Source organism: Indicator indicator, chromosome 11 (assembly GCF_027791375.1).
Source record: "Indicator indicator isolate 239-I01 chromosome 11, UM_Iind_1.1, whole genome shotgun sequence".
NCBI classification, from domain to species: domain Eukaryota; kingdom Metazoa; phylum Chordata; class Aves; order Piciformes; family Indicatoridae; genus Indicator; species Indicator indicator.
The window spans coordinates 1,439,130-1,460,181 of record NC_072020.1 but is presented as its reverse complement, the minus strand read 5'-3'; the positions used below and the strand labels follow the sequence as shown (position 1 = coordinate 1,460,181).

Sequence of the window (21,052 nt, the reverse complement as noted above, 5' to 3'; positions counted from 1 at the left end):
ATGCTGTCTCAGATGTAATGCAGTCCACATCAGGTCTCCTTTGCTTTCATTCAGTCACTTTATTATTTATTGCTCGGTATCAAAAGGAATCAAACTGACATTGATTAAAGGCCATTGTGAGTTGCAGGTAATATTCAAACCATTCCTTGAATAGAGGGGTGCACAGGGTTGGGACAAACTGAAATCATCGAAGACTGAAGGAGGAGGAGGGAGTCACAGTCTGAAGGATGCACTCATGTAAACAACAGCACACAGGGGAGGTTAAGACAGGTCTCCTTCGTCCTCTTGGCAGGCCCATATCAAAAGCAGCAAATATGTGAATCCTAACAAACACCTTTGTGTTTTGCCTTTGAACAAGGGCTGAATGCATCAACAAACCCATCTTACAAAGCAGAGCGGGTAAGCATTGTCTCTACTGCTGTTGCTCTTCCTCTTTAAGGCTTAGCAGAGTCCTTTGCCTTTGCACTGACTTTATTGGGTGCTTAGGAAAATCACCTCAACAAATAGGAACTGTTTGAACTGAAAAAGACCCCAAAAAAACAACCACCACCATTTATAAATTTCTGATCTTCCCACTGAAGATATGAAATCAGACTTTTGATCAGCCAGGCCAGGACTTATTGGTATAAATCACTTCTTATGTTCTGAAGGACCACGTTTCAGCAGTTGTTGCCACATCTGCACCTTCCTCCTCTGCAAATAAGTGCTAAGAGCTGCAAAATGTCTCCGAGGTTGAAGCCTCACCTACTCTGTGAACTTCTGGTCATGTGCACTGGGTTTCAGAAGGTTTCAAGTAAGAGCAGCTATTCAAACAGGGCAAACTAGCTCTTGAGACCTGGGCTGTATGTAGGAGCAGGGCCAGAGGAGGCCACAGCAATGATGGAAGGGCCACAAAGATGATCCAACAGCTGGAACACCTCTGCTGTGAGGCCAGGCTGAGAGAGTTTGGGTTGATCAGTCTGGAGAACAGAAATTCTGGTGGCCTTTCAGGACTTAAACGGGCCAAGAAGAAAGCTGGAGACAGACTTTTGAGCAGGGCTTATCGTGACAGGACAAGGGGGGATGGGTTTGAACTGATGGAGATTTAATCTGGAGAGAAAGAAGGAATTTTTTTAAGGTGAGGGTGGTGAGACCCTATCAGAGAAGTGGTAGATGCCCCATCTCTGGAACCATTCCAGGTCAGGTTGGCTGGGGCTCTGATCAGCCTGCTCTAGTTGCAGATGTTCCCTCTGACTGCAGGTGGATTGGATTAGATGACCTTGAATGGTCTCCTTCAACCCAAACCATTCTGTGAGATTCAAAGGGTCTCGTGTGCAGAAGCAGGACTGGCAGTTTGATTTCAGGGGCAGTGTCAGCCTTGACCATCAGTATGCCAAATGTTCCAGCCTGGCAGCATGGGAATTTCTTCTTGCAGTATCAGAATGTAGGACACCAGTTTGGGGTTAATCAAAGTAAAGACTGACATCCAGGCTCAAGCTGGTCAGATAAGGCATGAATTCAGCAGGAAGCTTTGGGATAGGACTTAGTCTCTATGTCATAATACATGCTAAGCTCTTTAAATGTATTTAGTGTAATTACACCCAATTAAATACTTGGAAATTAGGTTCCCTGTCTTTAGACATCATAAGGCCCCTGCTCTACAACAGGATTGGCACTGGCTGGCTTCCATAATTTGGCCAAGATCCACAGGTCCCACAGCCTGCTCTCCAGGTACCAAAAGGTTCATACAACCAGAACATATTTGAAGGCAGAGGCTGATGTGGGCAAACCAGAGCTGCCTGCACAGTCTCACGAGGATGGAGAAGATTTGTGGGATGCTGATGGTGGTTTATGCCAAGGAGGAATTGCTGTCAGTGTACTTACTGCTGAATCTGCAAACCTTGTGCTTAGCAAACAGAGAAGACAGCTTAGGTGAGTGAGCACAATGGGAGGAACAGTGCCCTCCTGCCACCAGCTGTGGATTTTGATGCTTACAGACTTCACCCCTGTGTGCAGCCTGCCCCTTCCTAGCATTTTCAGTCTCCTGGGGGCCAGTCAGTTGGTTTATTTCTTTATAAATAAGATTAATATAGAAAATCTTTTAAGTGCAATAAACAAGGCAAAAATACAAAACGTTTCAAGCCTGTGGTTCTCTCCCAGCATTTCACCACCAGAGAAAGGTGCAGGGAACAGAGAGGCTTGCAAGCAAGCTTGCAAACAGTGGGAGCAGCTGTACAGGTGAGCTATGAGAGCAGCTGTCACAGCCAGCACGGGCCGAGGGCTTCTGTCGGTGTACAGAGAAAACAAAAGGACACAGGAGTTTGCTACTCTTTCCTAGGGGAAGATTGCACAGAAAGAGAAAGCTGCCAGCTTCCAGGGCACAGTGCAGTTCTTGAACTGACATTCAGAGGGTGTCTCCAAACTGCTTGGGTATGAGACTAAACACCAGGACTAAACATAGCTCAAACCGAGAGGTTGATACCGGGGACAAGACTGGAGCACCACAGCCACACTCTACTACCAGCACTGGACTGTAGTATGAGGACAGTCTGGACAGTATTCTTCCCCCTTTCCCCTAAACACACACTCCAGACGAGAAAGCAGTCCAACAGGTTTCTAAGACATGAGGACAGGACATGAATTTAGTCCTTCAGAAGCAGCTGTCTGTCTCCATTGGGGTTGTAGCAGCCATCTTGCACCAGGAATCAGCCCAGAGGTTTGCTTTGTTTTCCTTACCTTCCTCCTATTAGTGCCCAAGGACCTCTCATTTCCCTTCTGGTTTCTGACTGTAGCTTCCTTCCAGCACTCCACTTTTCTGATTTTTTAGTGTTGTTGCTGTGGCAATCTCAGGAGCTTTTTTTTTTTATTTCCCTTCCTGTAGTTGCAGTTTTCTCACTCCCTGAACATCCACAAGACAGCCCATCTGGGTTGACACAGTGAGAGATGAGGCAGACAGGCATTGCCAACAAAGGGCTCCTACTGCAGCAAGGCAGCTCTTGAAGTCAGATGTTTTCCAAGACATCTATGGGGACAAAGCCTTTCTTCTTCCCGCTGTATACTTTGATAAAGCCATCGTGTTCCTTCTCAGACGTCACACAGATCTGAATGCAAAGCAAAGATGGAAATCAGAAACACTTTGCCACGATCAAGGCTGCTTATTGGGGGGGAGGCATCCTGCAAGCTACTTCTGTAAGCAGAACAATGCCTCTTAGACTCTCACTGGGCTACACCAAGAGAAGCATAGCCAGCAGGTCGAGGGAGGTGGTTCTCCTATGAGGAGAGACTGAAAGAGTTGGGGCTGTTCAATCTGGAGAAGAGAAGGCTCCAAAGTGACCTTATTGTGGCTTTTCAGTATCTGAAGGGGGCTACAAGAAAGCTGGGGAGGGACTTTATAGACTATCAGGTAGTGATAGGACTGGGGGGAATGGAATAAAGCTGGAAGTGGGGAGATTCAGGCTGGACATGAGAGCCTGGAATGGATTGTCCAGGGAGGTGGTTGAGGCCCCATCCCTGGAGGTGTTTAAGGCCAGGCTGGATGAGGCTCTGGCCAGGCTGATCTAGTGTGATGGCAGGGGGGTTGGAACTGGATGATCCTTGTGGTCCCTTCCAACCCTGACTGATTCTATGATTCTATGATTCTCTCCCTCTACTCTGCTCTGGTGAGACCCTACTTGGAGCACTGTGTCCAGTTCTGGAGCCCCTGTTACAGTTAGAAATTATGCAGCCAGGATTGTGTGTGACACCTTAAAGTGTGGAAACCCACAGGAACTGGCTGGGGTTTATTTCCCTGTTAATATTTTGGGTTTACTGATGTTGGGGCTTAGTCTGCCTCCTTCCCAGGGAGTCCTGATTGAGCCTGTGGTACCCATCATCCTCTGAAGTTGTTTCAGGACCCACAAATCCACCAGTGAACCCTGGATAAGGTTTTCTGTTGGCATACCAACCTTGCCTTTGTGGTCAGAACAGCTCTGGACTCTTGTTAGCCCCCACAGAATCTGATCCAGTGGATTAACAGCATAAAGTGGGACACTTGGCTATACTATACTCACAGTAATTTATTAGACTAGTTAATGATTTTTTTCTGGCTGAAGTGACACTTGACAGGAACTGGCAGTAATGAATAATTTCCCTTTCTAATGTAGAACAAGCCCATGCTTTGCACAGAGAACATACATTGCACTCACAGCTCTCTGGCCACTGTGCCCACAGACAGACAGATAAAGTGGCTAGAGGCATCCCAAGGAAATCCCCACACAGCACCAAGAAAAGGCCCTAGCAAACAAACAAACAGAAGAATTCTGCCTAAATGAGGTGAAAGCACACTGGGCTTCACAAGATGCAGTGAGAAGAATCTAACTTTATTTCACTCAGCTGTCAGAGAACTCAAGCTGCACCTCACTCTCCTCTTTAGATGAGCTTATGCCACAAGCCTGACTGCCCCTCAAGGACAGGCTTTGAGCCATTTCCTTCTCTCACTTTACCCTAAAAAGCCTCTCTAGCAGCATCACAAGACCTGACACTTCAAGGTACCAACTGAGTGGTTAAAATTGTGTGAAAAATCCTGTCTAAACTCAGACCAAAGGAAAACCTCATAATGGTGGATGCAGCTTTGGCCTAGTGAAGCCCCCTGAAGGACACAAAGTAGAACGAACTGCTGGAAGTATGCCAGGTTAACATGGCCCCTGAGTGTCTGCACTGTGCAGGCTGTACTTCAGCACACAGCAGCACTTCTAGTTTAGGATAAATGACAGCCTCCAGGCAGGGGGGGTGTGTGGTGACACCAGCAGTTAATCATGGAATGCTTTGGGTTGGAAGGGATCTTCAGAGGTCATCCAGTCCACCCTCCCTGCAGTGAGCAGGGACATGTTCAACTGGAGCAGGTTGCTCAGAGCCCCATCCAGTCTGACCTTGAATGTTACCAGGAATGGGGCTTCTGCCACCTCTCTGGGAAATCTGTGCTGGTATTTCAACACCCTCAGGGTAAAATAATTCTTCCTAGTGTCTGTCCTGAATCTCCCCTCTTTTAGTTTTTTTTAGCTTAAAACCATCAGCCCTCCTCCTATCTGCAAACAGTGACCAAGAATTAAATATAAGATTTACAGGCTTGCTTGCTGCTCTCTTAATGTGTTTAGATCTTCAGGTAAGTCAAGGTCTGGAGAGGGAGCCATTGGCTTTCATTAGATTAGCTCCAACAGTGATCATTTGTTGTGCACACAAGGTCTACCTGTAAGACTCTGTGTTCTTCAGGCTGTCCCTCTGAAGTCAGGAGGAGAGTGCATCCCTCTGAAGCTCTGTAACACTGAACATTTTGGCTGTTGGGCAGGGAGGATGTTTGCACAAGGCCAACAGTTTTCTAAACTGGCTGCTGGACACTATTACCAACAATACATCCTGCAGTGGAACTGCAGTGAACAGCATTTGGTGAGGGACTGGGGGGAATGGATCCAAGGAAGGCAGATTTAGATTAGATGTTAGGAAGAAGTTCTTCCCCATGAGGGTGGTGAGACACTGGCACAGGTTGCCCAGGGAGGTGGTGGAAGCCTCATGCCTGGAGGTTTTTAAGGCCAGGCTGTATATGGCTGTGAGCAACCTGATCTAGTGTGAGGTGTCCCTGCCCACCTCAGGGACAGGGAGGCTCGAACTGGACGATCCTTGAGGTCCCTTCCAACCCTGGCAGTTGTGTGATTCTGTGACCTGCCTGTGCACCTCTTGTACAACTTCTCCTCCAGTGCTTGCTCAGACTGATGGCTGCTCAAGTCTGGCAGGGATCCAGCACAAGGGAACTTACCTGGTTCTCTTTCAGAGTTATCTGCCCCTGTTCCTTGCAGCCAATGAACGTCCTGACACACCTGTAAATCTTCTCATCATGCTGCACTCTTTGAACAAAGTTAGCAGGAAAAAATCCAGTTCTGTCATCAATTCTCCCCTGTAGAGAAAACATTGATAGAAGACTGTCAATATCAGTAGCTTTAATACAACTTTGGTATTGAAAAGAACATATTTTTCCCTTTGGAAATAAAAACCAGGCATAAAATAATAAGCACACACCTTCCACCAGTCTTCATTGGAGTCTTCCAGAAGAGTGATCATATCTCCTGGCCTGTAATTAGAAGACAAACACTAGTTAAGAGACTCTTCATTCACAGATTGCTTTGGGTTGGAAGCAGCCTTCAAAGGGCATCTTGTCCAACCCCCCTGCAGTCAGCAGGGACACCTCCAACTGTTGCCCAGGGCCACATCAAGTCTGATCTTGAATGTTTCCAGGGCCAGGGCTTCAACCACATCCCTGGGCAACCTGTTCCAGTATCTTACCACTCTCATTGTAAAGAACTTCCTCCTCATGACCAACCTAAATCTCTCCTGCTCCAAGTTTCAACCCCTGTCCTGTCACTACAAGACCCTTCACCAGCCTTCCTCTAGGTCTCCTTCAGATATTGAAATGTAGCTGTGAGGCCTCCCTGGAGCCTTCTCCTCTCCAATTCTTTCAGCAGCGTTGGTATGTTGTGCCAGCTTCCACAATTACTTCTAATAGGAAGGTGTTCCTTGGAGTATTCCTTGCAGGTAGACTCAATGAGGCAGAAATAGTCATACATAGTTATGTTTCTGTCTATTGGGGCTAGACAACACCCGGAAACTGGAATTTTTGCTTCCTGTTTAGTAAGAAACTGTTTCAGACACAGTCTCTATTTGTTATGGGAATTACCTTGCCACGCAAGACATTTCACGTTGTTGGGACACAGCACTTCATCATCTGTGCTTTCAAGCTGTGATTGCAGAAGGGAGGCAGCAGGAAAAGAGCTCTATTTAACTGACAAAGGCAATTAGTCAGCATGCCCAAGAACGTCTTTGGGATCTGAATGGGACATATTTACCTTCACAATGTGTGGTGCAGAGTTGTAATTGCTAAGTATCAGCACCCAGCTGACTCGTTCCAAAGCAGAGCTAGGAGAGTAATTTGGCTGGGAGTGTTCTTAGTAAAATGTTCTGAGCTGATTTTGTGCAGGTATTCAAACAGTTATTTGACCTCCTTCCCCCCACTGATGTCACTTCACCAACATTATTATGCAATTAGAACAGCTCTGCCTTGTAGAAAGTAAGTGGCAGCCCATTTCCAAATGGATTAACCTCAGCAGCAAGCTCTGCCTGCTTGGCAGCAGCATCGTTTTGATCTTACTAAACGAATGGCTGACCTCTAATTATTCAGCTTTCCTTGCATCCTCTGTTAGGCTCACAGTATTGAAGAGGTATCAGCAGGAGAGCTTGCAAATGCACCTGCAGCACTCAGATGGATAATGGCTGCCATGGAAGGGGCAAGATGTGGACCTCTCCAGGATGTGGTTGCAGGTACAGCTTTGGTTCGCTTTCCAAGTGGTTATCATTGCTGCTGACAAGTGGAGAAACAGGCATTGGCTCTTCTAACACTGCACAGTCTGAACCAGAGTTTTCCACCTTTCACTATTAGCAGTGGGGCAACAGGGTAGGATTTGCCTCAAGGCCCCCTCAGGGACCTCTTCTGATGTCTTTGGAATAATTAAATGTTGCTGAGGTAAGAAAGGAAGCTAGAGAAAAACAACTTGGTAACCCAGTGGTAAAAGATTTGTCTCATGGGAAAGGATATCTGAATCCCTTATTCCAGGTACCATATAACACTTGAAGAGGTTTGGAGGGAGACCACCTTGCCACTTCAAAGTGAACAGGCTGCAACACCACTGGAGCCCTTAGAATCATTGAAAGGTCCTTTCTAACCCAAGACAGTCTGGGATTCTATGAAACCTCTTCTAGAAGAGCAGCCACCCATTTTTTCCCACATTTTCCATGTGTCCTTTCCTCCCCAGCATGCCACAGCTTGGCCTTTCAGAGCAATTTTCCCCTCTTCCAAGCCCCAAGAGGTGATGAGGTGGGAACACCTTTCTGATGCTCAAGCCTCCCAGCTCCAGGGCTGGATATCTGCCACCTCAGGGGTGCTGCAGAACCTCAAACTAGACCACACAAGGAAAAGAGGCTCAGGATAGCAGGGATTGCTGTAATTTTATTGCTCTGGAAGACTAAGAAGGATTTAGATCTCCAAATACCCCTCAGCCTGGTTGTTAGCAAAGTAACTTAGCAAATGTACATTGCTCTGGCTGTCAGAGAAAGATGGCAACAGAGCCTAAGCTCTCTGCATGCCAGTGGTCTGAGCACTGAGCTTTTTAGATGCCAGACCTGCAGATTTTGCTTTCTGATATTTTTTAGCACAAGGCTAACATAGATGTCTCTAATCTCTAAAATGGACTCCAAATAGAAGTGCCAGCTGGATCTAGGTTACTTTTGCTGCCTAGACTCAGGCAATCCCTGAAAGGGGCCAATCTGCTTGCTGGATACTAGTGGCTAAAATCAGTCTCAGGTCTCATCTTTTTCTTCACAGCCCTTGGTAAGTTGCCTGCTCTGCATCAGTGCTCTGAATTTCAGTAGGTGGAAAGACAGGTGCTCATCACAGAATCACAGAACAGTAGGGGTTGAAAGGGACCTTGAAAGATCATCCAGTCCAACATCTCTGCCAGGGCAGGACCACCTAGAGCAGGCCAGAAGAATGTGTCCAGGTGGGTTTTGAAGGTCTTCAGAGGAGATACCACAGGCTCTCTGGGCAGCCCTGAAGTGGTCAAACAGCCACTGATGATCATTGTAGGTCCCTTCCAATTATTCTAGTCTAGTCTAGTCTAGTCTAATCTAGTCTAGTCTAGTCTAATTCTATTCTAATTCTATCCTATTCTATCCTATCCTATTCCATTCTGTTCTATTCTAATTCTATTTATTCTATTCTAATTCTATTCTGTTAATTCTATTCTAATTCTATTCTATTGCATTCCACTCCACTCTTATTTCTATTTCTATTCCTATTGTATTCTAGACACTTACATTTTGAAACTTTTTACTGTTGAGCTCTTACCAAAAAAAACCCCAGCTGTTCAGGCACCTTTTTATCTATGAGAGCCCCATAAAAAATATTTAGTAGAAAGGTCAGAATGAACCCTCCCTGTCTCCCCTGAAGTCACAGACAGCTATATGGCTCTCAATTCTCATGGCTCATATTAGCTAACCAATGTTTGGGACCTTACCTCATCTCCAAGTCTTCATTTTCCTGGGGTACAAATTTGTACAAGGCCACATAGGTGTTCATTTGTAACGTGCTTTTATAAAATGGTCCCTTTAAAGGAAAAAAAAAGAGAAAGAGGAGTTTTAAATATCTGTCCTGCACAGCAATTTGGTTCACTTTGCTAGACACTGAGAAGCCACAGCCTGATCTTCCAACAAATAAACTGGAATCATCTCATTACTTTCATATCTTGGAGAATTATAGCCTAGCTAGATTGCTTGCCACTAAAGGAGTAACTATCTTCATTTAGGAATAAGGTTTTTGAAATCCAAGCTCAAAGGACACAAACAGAAATCTGCACTAGTTAGTGTTTTGACTGAGACCTTTAAAATGAGTCTGCCTTTTGCTCTTTCTCAGTGCAGGACTCTGAAGAGCCCAGAAGTGCATTGCTGCCATTATATGTCTGTCATACAGTCCTTTTTATGGATGGAGTTGCACAGTGCACAGGTGCAAAAAAAAAAAAAAAGGGTGGGGAAATTACTTTCTTAAGGAGAAAGCTGCTTCTGCTGGGTTTTTCACAGAGAAAACTTTCTCTCCCCACTTTCTCCACTGACAATTTGGGGTGGGGGGGGAAAGGGCAGCAAAAGCAGTCCCAAATAATTTTTCAAATGACACCTGTGATTTTTATGCTACCATAGTTTTATCTTAATGACATGGCCTCCACACTGGATCTTTTGTGCTTACAGTATCAATTTCTAATTAACAGGAGAAGATAAAAGGAACCCTAATGGGAAACCAAAGAACAACCCAGTCCTGTATATTGCTTCCAGCTGTGGTCAGTGTCCCATAAATGGCATAAGGACATGACAGTCAGATATGGATGCTTCTGCAGAACTCCTCAAGGCCCCCAGCTATCCATTAAAGCAGACTTTGACAGGACTCCCTGTCCCCACTGGATCCCATGAAGATGTATGTCCATACCGGGGAATGGAAGCTTTTTGGTTCTTCTCCAAAGTGTTCTGTGCCATTTTCAGAGTATGTAAACACTGAAAGAAAGCAAACACAAACACATGACACTGCAGGACAGCTTTAAGACTCTTCACCTCACCTTGACCTGTTCCCTTTCCCCCCGACTCCCTGTGCATTCCCCAGAAAAGCACATACATCACTGGCACACAACAAGCTTGGTGCTGCTGAATTGGTAATTGTGACAAATAAATCATTTTGATCAGAGGAGTACACACAAGCACAGCACTGGGAATAGAGAGTAGGTCCCCTAGTTGCATTCCTGTCTAAAGTTCAGGAGCCATTCCCTCACACTGAATGGTGTATGTTCACGATCAGCACCAGCAGTATTTCTGTTTACCAGCACCTACAAAGCCTGATGCCCACATATAAGCAACATTGGGGGAAGTTTGTATGCAGAGCCCCTTCCTTCCCCTCTTTGTCTCTAAATATTTGATAGCTGCCTTTGTTCTCTCTCCCTCCAGCAGTCCCTGTCTGAGGGACACTGGATACACTGCCTCCTGATTTTCTAGGAGGTGCTGGAATTGCTTTCCCATTGGGATGGGTTACCAGAGACACAGACCTGTATGTGTGAAAATCTGCTTTAAGTTACTAAATCAGAAACTCACAGAGTGAGACAACAGTCACAGCACTTACCATACCTGACACCTAATCAGTTACCCTCTGCTGCAATGGCTTCAGGAGCTGACTGATGCCTGTTTGACACACATTGCAGTCCTGAAGGCAGCACGTGAGCTGCTATGTGCAGCATCTAACCTGAAAATGCCTCAAGTCCTGCCCAGGTGGTCTGACCTGGGTGGGGCTCACTGTGCTCCTCACCAAGTCCTGTGGCAGACCACAAATGGTCACTAGTAGTAAAGGGAAAACCTTAAAAATAAAATTAGTTTCTTGTATCTTGTAGTACAGGAGCATATGGATATCTGACATCTGCACAGAGGGGTCTAAAATGCTGCTGGGATACAATCTGGCAGTGCTTAGGTTCTACTCAAATTGCTATGCTTTGGTTCTATACCCAAAGGAAAAGGAGTTAGGGGGGGCAAACAGAAAAAGTCCTGCTGAGTTATGAGTTGGGTAACCAGGAGCATTTTGGACTTGCAGAAAGTCCTTCACCAGATGAAGTGGAAGTATTTCAGCATCGTGTTTGGAGTATTTTCTGCTTGGAGAGAGAAAACAAAGCTGAGTTACTAATGTGCAGTCCCCTGAGCTGTGGAGCTGACCCAGCAGGTGAGGAGGGAGCTGGACTGTCCCCTCAGTGGTCTGAGAAGTGCTCAAGAAGCCTGAGGTTGCAGGGAGGATATCTCATATTTGACTTGAGGGGAAAGTCCTGAAATCTCTCTTGGTGACAGGTACATGCCACTTGAAGTGTGCTTTGGCTTGTGGGATGTCTGTTACAGATGGCAGTTCACGGCAGTGAGGGAGTATAACCAGCTCAGAGGAGGCTGAAGGGCTGGGAACTAGGAATGCCACCTTCCAGATGGGAACTAGGAAGCTTTACTTCCTAGTGGGCATTCCAGAGCCTGACCAAAGAATCTTCCCTTGAGACTGTTCTCATAGGAGGGATGGCCACACATGTGCTGAGCCCTTTCAACCTTCTGCAGGCAGCCTCTTTTCCCTTTCAGCAAAGAGTATTTTTTTTCCTGACATTTTACTAAAATCTTATTTGCAGAAGACTACTTTTTTTTTAGTGGAAAAAGAAGAAAAATAACTGGGAAGGATCTGATTCATTAATGTGAAACTGCCTGCTACAGAGGCAGAGGATAAGTGAGGAAAGAGGAGAGGTGAATCACCCTGTAACAACATTTTGCCTTTACTTTGTTAAATTTTTAATCTCTCTTTAGCTCACAGTCTCTGGATGTTACTAGGAACTCAAATCTCAAGGCCATAGAGGTAAGTAGTTCATGTCTCCATACAACAGAAATCCATTTATTTTCATATTTGTTTGCCTTAGGAGCAGCAGACAAACAATAAAAAAAGAAAAAAGGGAAAAGAAAAAAAAAGAAGCAGGGATTTCTTACAGTCTGAAAAGGTTGTGGGGCTGTTTTTTTTTACCATTTCCATAGCTTGTGCAAACAGTGAGGGCAGTTTATTAAAAATCTACCAAGGGGAAACTTTTTGGAGTGACTGATACATAATTTATACCCTGAGCCTCTGAAGGATGGCTTGTAAAAAGCCAGTGCTGATCAAAGGAATTGCTAATGTGCTGGGGAAGTTATTTGGAGGCTTGACACACGCTGAGTTTTTAAACTAATCTCTCTGCGTAATTTCCTTGAACACCTTCCAGTGCATTCACTGAATACAGATCCCAGAGAGTGGGGGGGAATAGTTTCTTTGGATTTCAGAAATGAAACTACTGATCAACAATGAAGTAAAAAGTCATCCGAAAACTCAAAAAGGGACAAAGAAATCTCAGGTGGGCAGGAGAAAACAAGGTGAATGCTTTTGCCTTAACCAGATCAAGTCAATTTGCACTTGCAAGGCAGAAAAGCTAAAAAATGGCCAGGAGAAAGCAGATAACATAAATGAGATGTTCCCAAAATGAGGGGGAGAAAGTGACTGAACAGAGTGAGAACTGATAGGGCTAGGAAGGGTGGAAAGGAGTAAGAATGGAAATAGAGACCTGAAGTTGGCAGTTCACCTACGTGAACTGCTGGCAGAACATAGGGAGCACTGAGGGCGCTGTGAAGAAGATTTACTCACTATGATTTACTTTTTTTTAGTATATATCTCATGTGAGATTCAGCAAAGCAGCCTTCAAGTGCTGCTACAGAAGTTGCCCTGATGAAACCTGAAGTTTTGCTTAGTGCTCCAGAACCCTTTGTACTTAATGCTTCCCTCACTGTGACTGAATTCAAGAACAGGGTCACAAACATCATCCCCCAGTGGCTGAGGTTTTTTCTAAGCTTTTGATTGGTATGATGGTCTCAAAATCCCATCACACTAATGCTATAAAAATATTTCTACTGCAAACCAGACAGAAAAATTGGGCTGATCACATTACTGGGCACATGCTATAGCTGTACTGAGAAGCTGCAATTACAATCAGGATTTATTGTGCTGGATGCTTTACAGACACATGGATGCTATCTGATAAACTTCCTGTCCCAAAGAAGTTCTGGTATGGAGAGCCATGTAGACAAGTCAGACACATGGAAAAGCAAGAACAGTTTTTGTCCCACTTTGCCAATGGGGAAAAGAAGCACAGTAAGTGATGAATCTAAAGTCATGCTCCTGAAGCACAGGAGACAGGGAATGGACCTGGACTTCGTCCAGTGTCAGGTCCCAACAGGGCACCTTCAGAAAGCTTTGGTGCCTTGGATTACATCACAATGGCTAAAGCATTCCTCAAGGTTTCACACAATCTACATCCCCCATACCCCTCCTGCTCTGAAAATCAGAGCCCTCCAAAGCCTGGCCAGGCCATGAACACATGGAATAGGCTGGAGACAGGCCCATGCTTCGGGAGATGCTCTCCTGGCCTGGCAGCACTCACCGCTGTTGCTGCGCTTCCTGCTTATGTCAAGGGTGCCTGCTGAGCCACCACCTTCCTCAGGGACTTCTGCCAAATCAGCTGCCTGCAAAGGAGATGGGACAAAGTGAGCAAAGTGAGCAGTGAAGTGAACTGAGACCACTCAAGAACCTTCAGGAATGCAATACTTGGGTGCTATCAGAGCTGGGCACATCAGCCTGATGGGATTGCTCAGAACACTGTATCTGGTGATACAGTGTTCTGGTGATACATCTGGTGATGCACAGCGCATATCTGCTTCACAGGGAGCAGGAAAAGCCCAGAAAGAACTTCAGACCAAGTTCACAGCCTGCAGTACAAAAGATTTGTGCAGTATAAAGTGAAGTGAAAGTGAAGGAGCAAAGGGTTATGTTAAACAACGTGGTTCTCTGTGTAAGACACGAGGGACTTGGGGAAATTTTAGATCCTGCAGGTATACTAAATAGGTATCTCCCAAGGACATTGGACAATAATTGTAAGGATTGATTTATTAACCCTGACCACATTATTCAGTAGAATCCCTGTGATGTAAGGGTGATTTCAATTCTGTTAGCATGCTGTGAAAGGAGGAGCAGGAATATGATGGGAGTTAGTCATCAGATCTCTGCTCTCACTTTCTTTTTAAACACTCATCTGACTGGTATGGTTAGGGAAAAAATCACACACAAATGTTGTTGGTAGAGTCACTACCATTCCTTATTTGTACCATATTAATGTCAGTCATGATTAGGGACCCATTGTTCCAGGGTGTTGGAAAACATGGGATGACAATCTCAAGCCTAGAAGTGTACTCTGCATAAGGCACAGATTCTTTGCTTGGGTAGTCAGTTCCTCCCTGCAGAGCCTGACAGGAGCCAGGAGCTGCTCCCAGCAACTCTGCACAAATCTGACCTTACAGAACTTCACTTTCTGCACTCATCACACATTACTTCTTTGGGGCTAAAATATCCTTGATAACCATAAAAATTCCAAATATTGAACTTGAGCCAGGTGCTCTCTCTAATGTGAAAATCTGCTCCTAGGCTTTATTTATTTCTTGTTAACAGGATTTTGAGACACATAGAAGGACTTAACTTCCATGGCACTTTGCAATCCTACTGTACACACAGCTCTGCCCATTGTTTTGCAGACCTCTGCCTGCATTGCAGGAAAAAAAGCTCAGTGAGGAACATTCACTGCTTTTGTTCAGGGAGCACAAAATCTGAATTGCTTTACAGATTTTCTTATTTTTTTTTCTTTTACTAGTATTGACAACAAATCTTGTCTTAGAAAGGACTCGGACAATTTTATTTCCTGTATTTAGTACTTTTCTAGCTACCTCTCCATCTAAAGGTACTAATGAGCAAAGAGATTTATGCCACAGTATCTTGTAGCTGTATTTTTTTATCCCTTGATGTTTTAAGAGTCTTTACTGCTTCGTTATGTCTTAAGACTCAGCTTTTTGCAGCAGGTCTTGCATCCTGCACAGTGACATCAATGGTAGTTAGCATAGAGCCTATCTAGGGATTTCTGCTTGCTGGGTAGAGAAGCGAAAGGTTATCTTTGCTGAAATATTAAGTCCTAGCTATTTTTCAGCTCACTGATATGATGTATTCCTCAGTCTTCACAGACTAGCTTCATAATTGCTGATTAGCTTCGTATTTTATTGGGCACACTATGAGACCTGCAGCGACTGTTTCTTCAGCATAGATCTCACCCAAAAACTCACTCCTACAGTATTCTCAGTTACCTTTGATGATTTGTTGGTCCAGAGCTACATAACAAATGGTCTAATAGAAATTACTAAGCTGCTTTTGAGAGAAGCTGAACCACAAAACAAACTAGCAAGAGCTGCAATCCCATTTACATCACCTCGAGTGACTTTCTGTATGAATGTGGGTTGCAGAAGCACAGTTTTGAAGGAAGCAGTAGGTAGTGGATCTGGAGCATATGGCCACTTTCTTTTATGGGAAATACAGAATTTGGGCTGCAAAGTCACAGAGGCTGCATCCACACTGCTCAGTCCTGTTAAAAATACCTTGGCTAGTCTGGATCAGGAGGGCTATCCCTGCTCTGTGTAGGACATGAGCTCCACTCCTGGAAGCTTCAGAGCTCATCCAGGCTGGTTACCTGTGCTTTTAACTACTTTCAGCAGGAGCAGCTCCACTGCTCTGACCTAGAGCTAGCCCCTTGGCAGCCTGGACACCACCTGCAAGGTGAACTAGGATCTCTTGTGTCCTTGCTTTGGTGAAGTGACAGAACCTTGAAGCACACCCCACCACCTAGGGCTGGGACACAGCATAGCCACAAACTCCTATGATGCTCATAGCTGCATGGCTGCTTCTCCTTTGAGAGGATGCAGAGAAGTGAGGACACCTGGAGAGGGATCTTAGTCATCCTGCCTTATTAACTGCATGTGTACTACCAGCTCACCTGCTCTGGTGCATTTTTCCCTGGGCTCTGTGTCCTGTCTCTGCTCTGGTCACTGGTCAGTGCCCACTCCTGGGTCACACATCACAGTAGTAAAGCTCTGTGGCCTCATAATTTGGATCAGGGTTGTGCCTGCCCCTGTTTTTTATCTTTTTTTCCTCAAACCATAGGCTTAAACTGGCAGTAGTTATCATAGAAACATCAAAGAGAAACCAGGGGATATGGTTTCACGTGTCTGTTTATCCATTTCTTTAATGTTGCCTATTTTCTGTACCCTGACACATGTTATATTCTCTCTCAGCCTCAATACCCTGAAGAAATTCCTATAATGAACTTGTGTTCCTCATTCTACACCCACACCTCATCTAGATAGGATCAGCTCCTTAGGGCAAACTGACACAGCACTCCTGATTTCTAGGCTTGTCATTCATAATTCAACAGAATGCTTTATTGATTTAGAAAGCAATAATTACATTTGTAGAGCTTCTGTATCAAAGTAAATTAAATAATTGGGGGGAAAACAAAAAGAAAGAGCTCTAATCACCACACAACAGGTGGCAAAGTCATTTGGAGTTTTAAAAGAGAATGGAAATTACCAAATTCTAAGGCACAAACAAGGGTGAATAGAGGACATGTCGTTTAATAACTCCCTTGGAGCTTTGACTTACTTCTTGTTTAAAACTCTTCCTCTCTTTTTTTTTTGTTTTTCTGCCCCCCATCTGGCACAAATGGACATCTGTTTAGAGGCCACCTATACCACCAGAGGTTACTGCACAGGCCAGATGAGTGAAGGTGCATTTCAGTGCCAGGGAAATGTTGTACCAAACATAAGCAGATACCTTTAAATGAAACATGGAAGTATTCACCCTGAAGCCTGCAGACGACGGCTCTTCATGTCTCTGTGCCTGTGGATTTTTATCCTGAGGTGAGTGCAGGAGAGTGCCAGATAATGTGGGTCTGATTTTTAGACATGACAGTCAGCTTAGCCTCTAAGTGTATCCAGGAGTGATTTATCTTTTTGTTTTGCATGGGGTGGGGGGGGGTGTGTGGAGTGGAGAGGGTCTGTTGGCAAAACAGAGAGCCTCAAGCACAGGCTTAAGTGCCTGTTTATGAGAGTTGAACAGGTATGAAGCTTTTCTTCAACACCATGACTGAGCTCCTGATTTCCTGGGTCTGAATGCTGCTGAAACAACCATTTGTGTAGGAAGAAATTGCTAATTTTTACTGTTGAACTAGGTATGGATTTAATAAAGGCATGGCTGAGGTAAATACAGTTTCCCTTCTTTCTCCAGCCCTCCTGCCATGATCCTGAAGAAAGTGACTTTTATGCTAAAAGATGGTGAATGCCAAAGATAAACATGAAGGTGAGAATCTGGTGTCTGGGATCAGGATGCTGTGCACATCTGCCTGTGTTTGGGTTTTAGAGATGGGAGCCCAAAGCTGTGATGCCTCCTTCCCGAGTCTACACTGCAGGGATGGAGCTGCCAGTCCATTGCCTTGTTGCAGGAGCAGTGGCTTCATTTTGGCTGGGCTTGTACTGTGGAGCTGGGCTCTGAGGACTCCAACCCACTACTCCTACTTGCATGAAGGGTAAATGCCCAGCAGCAGCAGCAGGCAGGAGGCATCTGCTCCAGTGTGGCAGTTAAATGTCTTCGTTCCACTTTGACACATGCATGCACATCAAAAGAATGTAATTTCCTTTCCCAGTCTGAGCAAAGGAGATTATTAGCTTAATTTGTGTTTTTCTCTTTTCCTCAAGAGTCATCTAAAAGATAATTACACCCTGACTTTGAAAAGGTAACATGTTTTTTGGTCTTATTTTGGAAGCTGAGAGTGAGATTTCAATGTTTTTTGACAGCTTGAAACACAAGTTTTGTGAATCCTGATGCAAACTCTTGTGGCTGAACAGCTGTTGCTACGCCAGAAAGAAAACAGAAGAAAGATATGGGATACTCACAGAGTTTCTGTTGGGAGAGTCAGACCCACTTCCAGAGCTGCCCTTTTTGGTTTTCTGGGCTAAGGAAGTCCCAAAGCGGAGAGTTTCATACACAGGGTCAACCTTATTTCCACAGGCTGCAACAGAAGGAGCAAAGCATGCATTAATCCCTGGAAGTTCTCTCTAGTCACGTTCCTGCACCACCTGGAGGAACACCTGCCTCTTCTTCTGCTTTGACACAAGCTGAGAGACTACCTGGGGTGAACTTAGTGGAATTGGCTATTGTTAGCCATGTTCTGCTGCCTCTCTGCTCCTGTGAAGATCATCCTCCCCTTGTATGGGCTTTCTGTGTCCCTGCCACTGCCTTGCTTCTCTTCACCTGCCATCCTCCTTCCCCAATCACCACTGATGCTGCCTACACTGAAACAAGGAAGACAAAGTACCAAGAGCCTTTAATCCATGTTTTCTGCTTCTCCTTGACACTGACCTCTCAGCAGTAGATGCTTGAAGCTAAAACCCTGCAATGCATCTGAGCATCCCTGTGGTACAGGTGAGCCCTCACCTTTACCCATCTACCTTCACCATGCTCCCACCTGGCTGGTGGGGATGAAGGAGATTGCCCACACCTTTCATGAAAGGCACGGACATCCTCCTTGTGGGGCCATATGGGGGCTGGAGGCAGGCACCTGCTGTTGGGAGCATGCTCCAGGTTGCCTAGCTCGGGGTAGGGGGAGCCAAAAAGGTCACCACCCCTACTGGCATATATATATATATATATGTCCATTCAAATTCTCACTCCCCCTCTCCCTCACAGCAGGCCCCAGAAGTTATCTCCCATGGCAACAAAACGGATGCCTTCAGCTGGCGGGAGTAAATTCAGCTCAAATCCTCTTCTGCACTATCAGACCTCAGCCTCCCTTGCAGCACCAGGCAGTAGACACATAGAATACAGTAGATTCATACCACTCTGTAGCAGGAGGGAAAGTTAGGCCACAGAACTGAGACTCTGAATTTTGATCTGAGCAAAGCACACCTCATTTGATAGCCAGTTTGTTCAAAATGCTTCCATAACTCCTGGCAAAAATAATGGATGTATTTTAGAAAGAGAAACTTAGATGAAATCCATGTCATTAACTTCTCTTTTTTTGGGGTTGTTTTTAAGCTGCCAAAACCAACAAAGTGTCCTCAGAAAAATCATTGTAAACAGACTGCTTACTTTTAACTTTTTCTTTTCCTTTTTTTTTTTGTACTGCTGGGCTTCTCAGGTCAGAACACTGATGAAGACAACTCTTCCAGAATCAACTCAAGTTTTCTATTTTAAAATGCTTCTTTTCAGATTTTTGGTATTGCAGTGAGCAGCAAGTGGTCTTTTAAATCCTCAGATAACACACAGACATGGTTAATAAGGAAAAATATGAGGGAAGTAAGAATTATGGATGAAATAAGCCAGGAATCTACCAATGTCCCTCAAAAGCCATACTAGTGGTTTGAATGCCTCCTGTTTTGATCTCCCTGCCTTTTTTCTGGTTCTTCCCAGCTCAGACCTTCACCTCAATATTCCAGGGTTTCTTCCCTTCACAGAATCAACCAGGTTGGAAAAGACCTTCGAGATCATCAAGTCCAAGCTATCACCCTGCACCATCTAATCAACTAAACCATGGCACTAAGTGCCTCATCCACTCTTTTCTTAAACACTTCTGGGGATGGTGACTCCACCACCTCCCTGGGCAGCACATTCCAATGGCCAATCTCTCTTTTTGTGAAGAATTTCTTCCAAACATCCAGCCCAAACCTCCTCTAGCACATCTTGAGACTGTGTCCTCTCCTGTCACTGGTTGCCTGGGAGAAGAGAGCATCTCCCACCTGGCTGCAGCCTCCTTTCAGGTAGTTGTAGACAGCAATACTTCTCTTCTCCAGCCTGAACACCCCCAGTCCCTCAGCCTCTCCTCATAGGGCTGTGCTCCAGACCCCTCACCAGCCTTGTTGCCCTTCTCTGGCCTTGCCTTCCAAGTTCCTACCTTAATCTCAGCTAGTTATTGTTACAAACAAGGTTGCACATAGGGGGTTTGGAGTGAAACACACAATAAACACACCCTCTCCTCTTCCAGATTTGTATCTTTGAAGTGGTCCTTTCCTGAGCTGGCAGAAGGACATTCAGTCACCGAAAGGAGCTGGAAGGCTGCTGAGGGCAAATACCACGGCTGGAAGTCTGCTGCTGCTGTTGCAGAGCACTGGCCAAAGGGAGACTGAATGGAAAAGCAATCAAAACCTACCAATAGGCATCACTTCTTTGATGCAGCCAAACTGTTCATGAATGAGCAGTGGTGAGCTGTAGTACCGTCGAAATCCCTTTGGCTGGAGGGAGAGAAAGCAAGAACGAGTGAAGAGCATTGCTGCCACCACTGATGTAGCAGAAATGAAGTCAGCTCTGCAGCTAATGGCAGGTGGCAGTTTTAGGCTGATGACTAGGAAATTTCCCACAGATCTCGAGTAGAAAGTTGTAGCATGTAAATAAACCACCACTGGATGCAAAAGAAAAATAATGATAAGGTCCTGTGCCACTCTAAAAACCATTCTGAGAAGGTTCACAGGATCACAGGATGTTAGGGGTTGGAAGGGTTTAAATTACATTCAGGTTTTTGAGTAGTAGCAATTACCCAAGGTGATAATAGGACACAACCTGGCTTTACTTTTCCCACCTCAGTAAAGAGACCTGGTGTCAGTTGTGTTCATGCACCAGCTAAATGCCAGTCAGAGGATCAGGCCCACAAAGTAGGTGCCTCCAGCACAAGCTGGTGCCTCCCACTGCACTTGCTGCCCTGCCCTGCTCACTTACCAGCTTGCCCATGCAACGCTGCTGTCCAATGCTGTCTGCACACTTGTGGTGGATGCTCATCTTACAGGCCTTGCAGCGCAGCCCATGCTTAGCAGTCGTCCCTGAGAAATGCAGGGAAAGGATCTGATAAGTCAGAATCAATACTTTCCATGCATTTAGCAAATGACCTGAACAAGCTGATGGGGAGATCAGTGGCAGCATTCTCTACCTTGTCTTTTTTCTTTCTTTTTCTTTTTTTTATTAATATACATACATTTTCTTTATAATTTCTCCATTTGAAGCGTTTCT

General features: G+C 45.2%; 1 protein-coding gene across 2 annotated transcripts in view; it reads right to left on the bottom strand.

Annotated features, from left to right (window-relative positions):
• Nucleotides 1-2,981: 2,981 nt before the first annotated feature.
• STAC (SH3 and cysteine rich domain) overlaps nucleotides 2,982-21,052 on the bottom strand; it is a 70,118-nt gene continuing 52,047 nt past the window's right edge. The window contains exons 3-11 of one of the 2 annotated variants that reach the window (XM_054385027.1): nucleotides 20,765-20,865; nucleotides 20,202-20,283; nucleotides 17,950-18,065; nucleotides 13,569-13,650; nucleotides 10,034-10,098; nucleotides 9,075-9,163; nucleotides 6,028-6,079; nucleotides 5,768-5,905; nucleotides 2,982-3,080 (exon numbers count right to left, since the gene is read on the bottom strand). In XM_054385027.1, the coding sequence (XP_054241002.1) occupies nucleotides 2,982-3,080; nucleotides 5,768-5,905; nucleotides 6,028-6,079; nucleotides 9,075-9,163; nucleotides 10,034-10,098; nucleotides 13,569-13,650; nucleotides 17,950-18,065; nucleotides 20,202-20,283; nucleotides 20,765-20,865 (824 nt within the window). The remainder of the gene's footprint in view (nucleotides 3,081-5,767; nucleotides 5,906-6,027; nucleotides 6,080-9,074; nucleotides 9,164-10,033; nucleotides 10,099-13,568; nucleotides 13,651-17,949; nucleotides 18,066-20,201; nucleotides 20,284-20,764; nucleotides 20,866-21,052) is intronic. The other variant, XM_054385028.1, reaches the window with a different exon arrangement.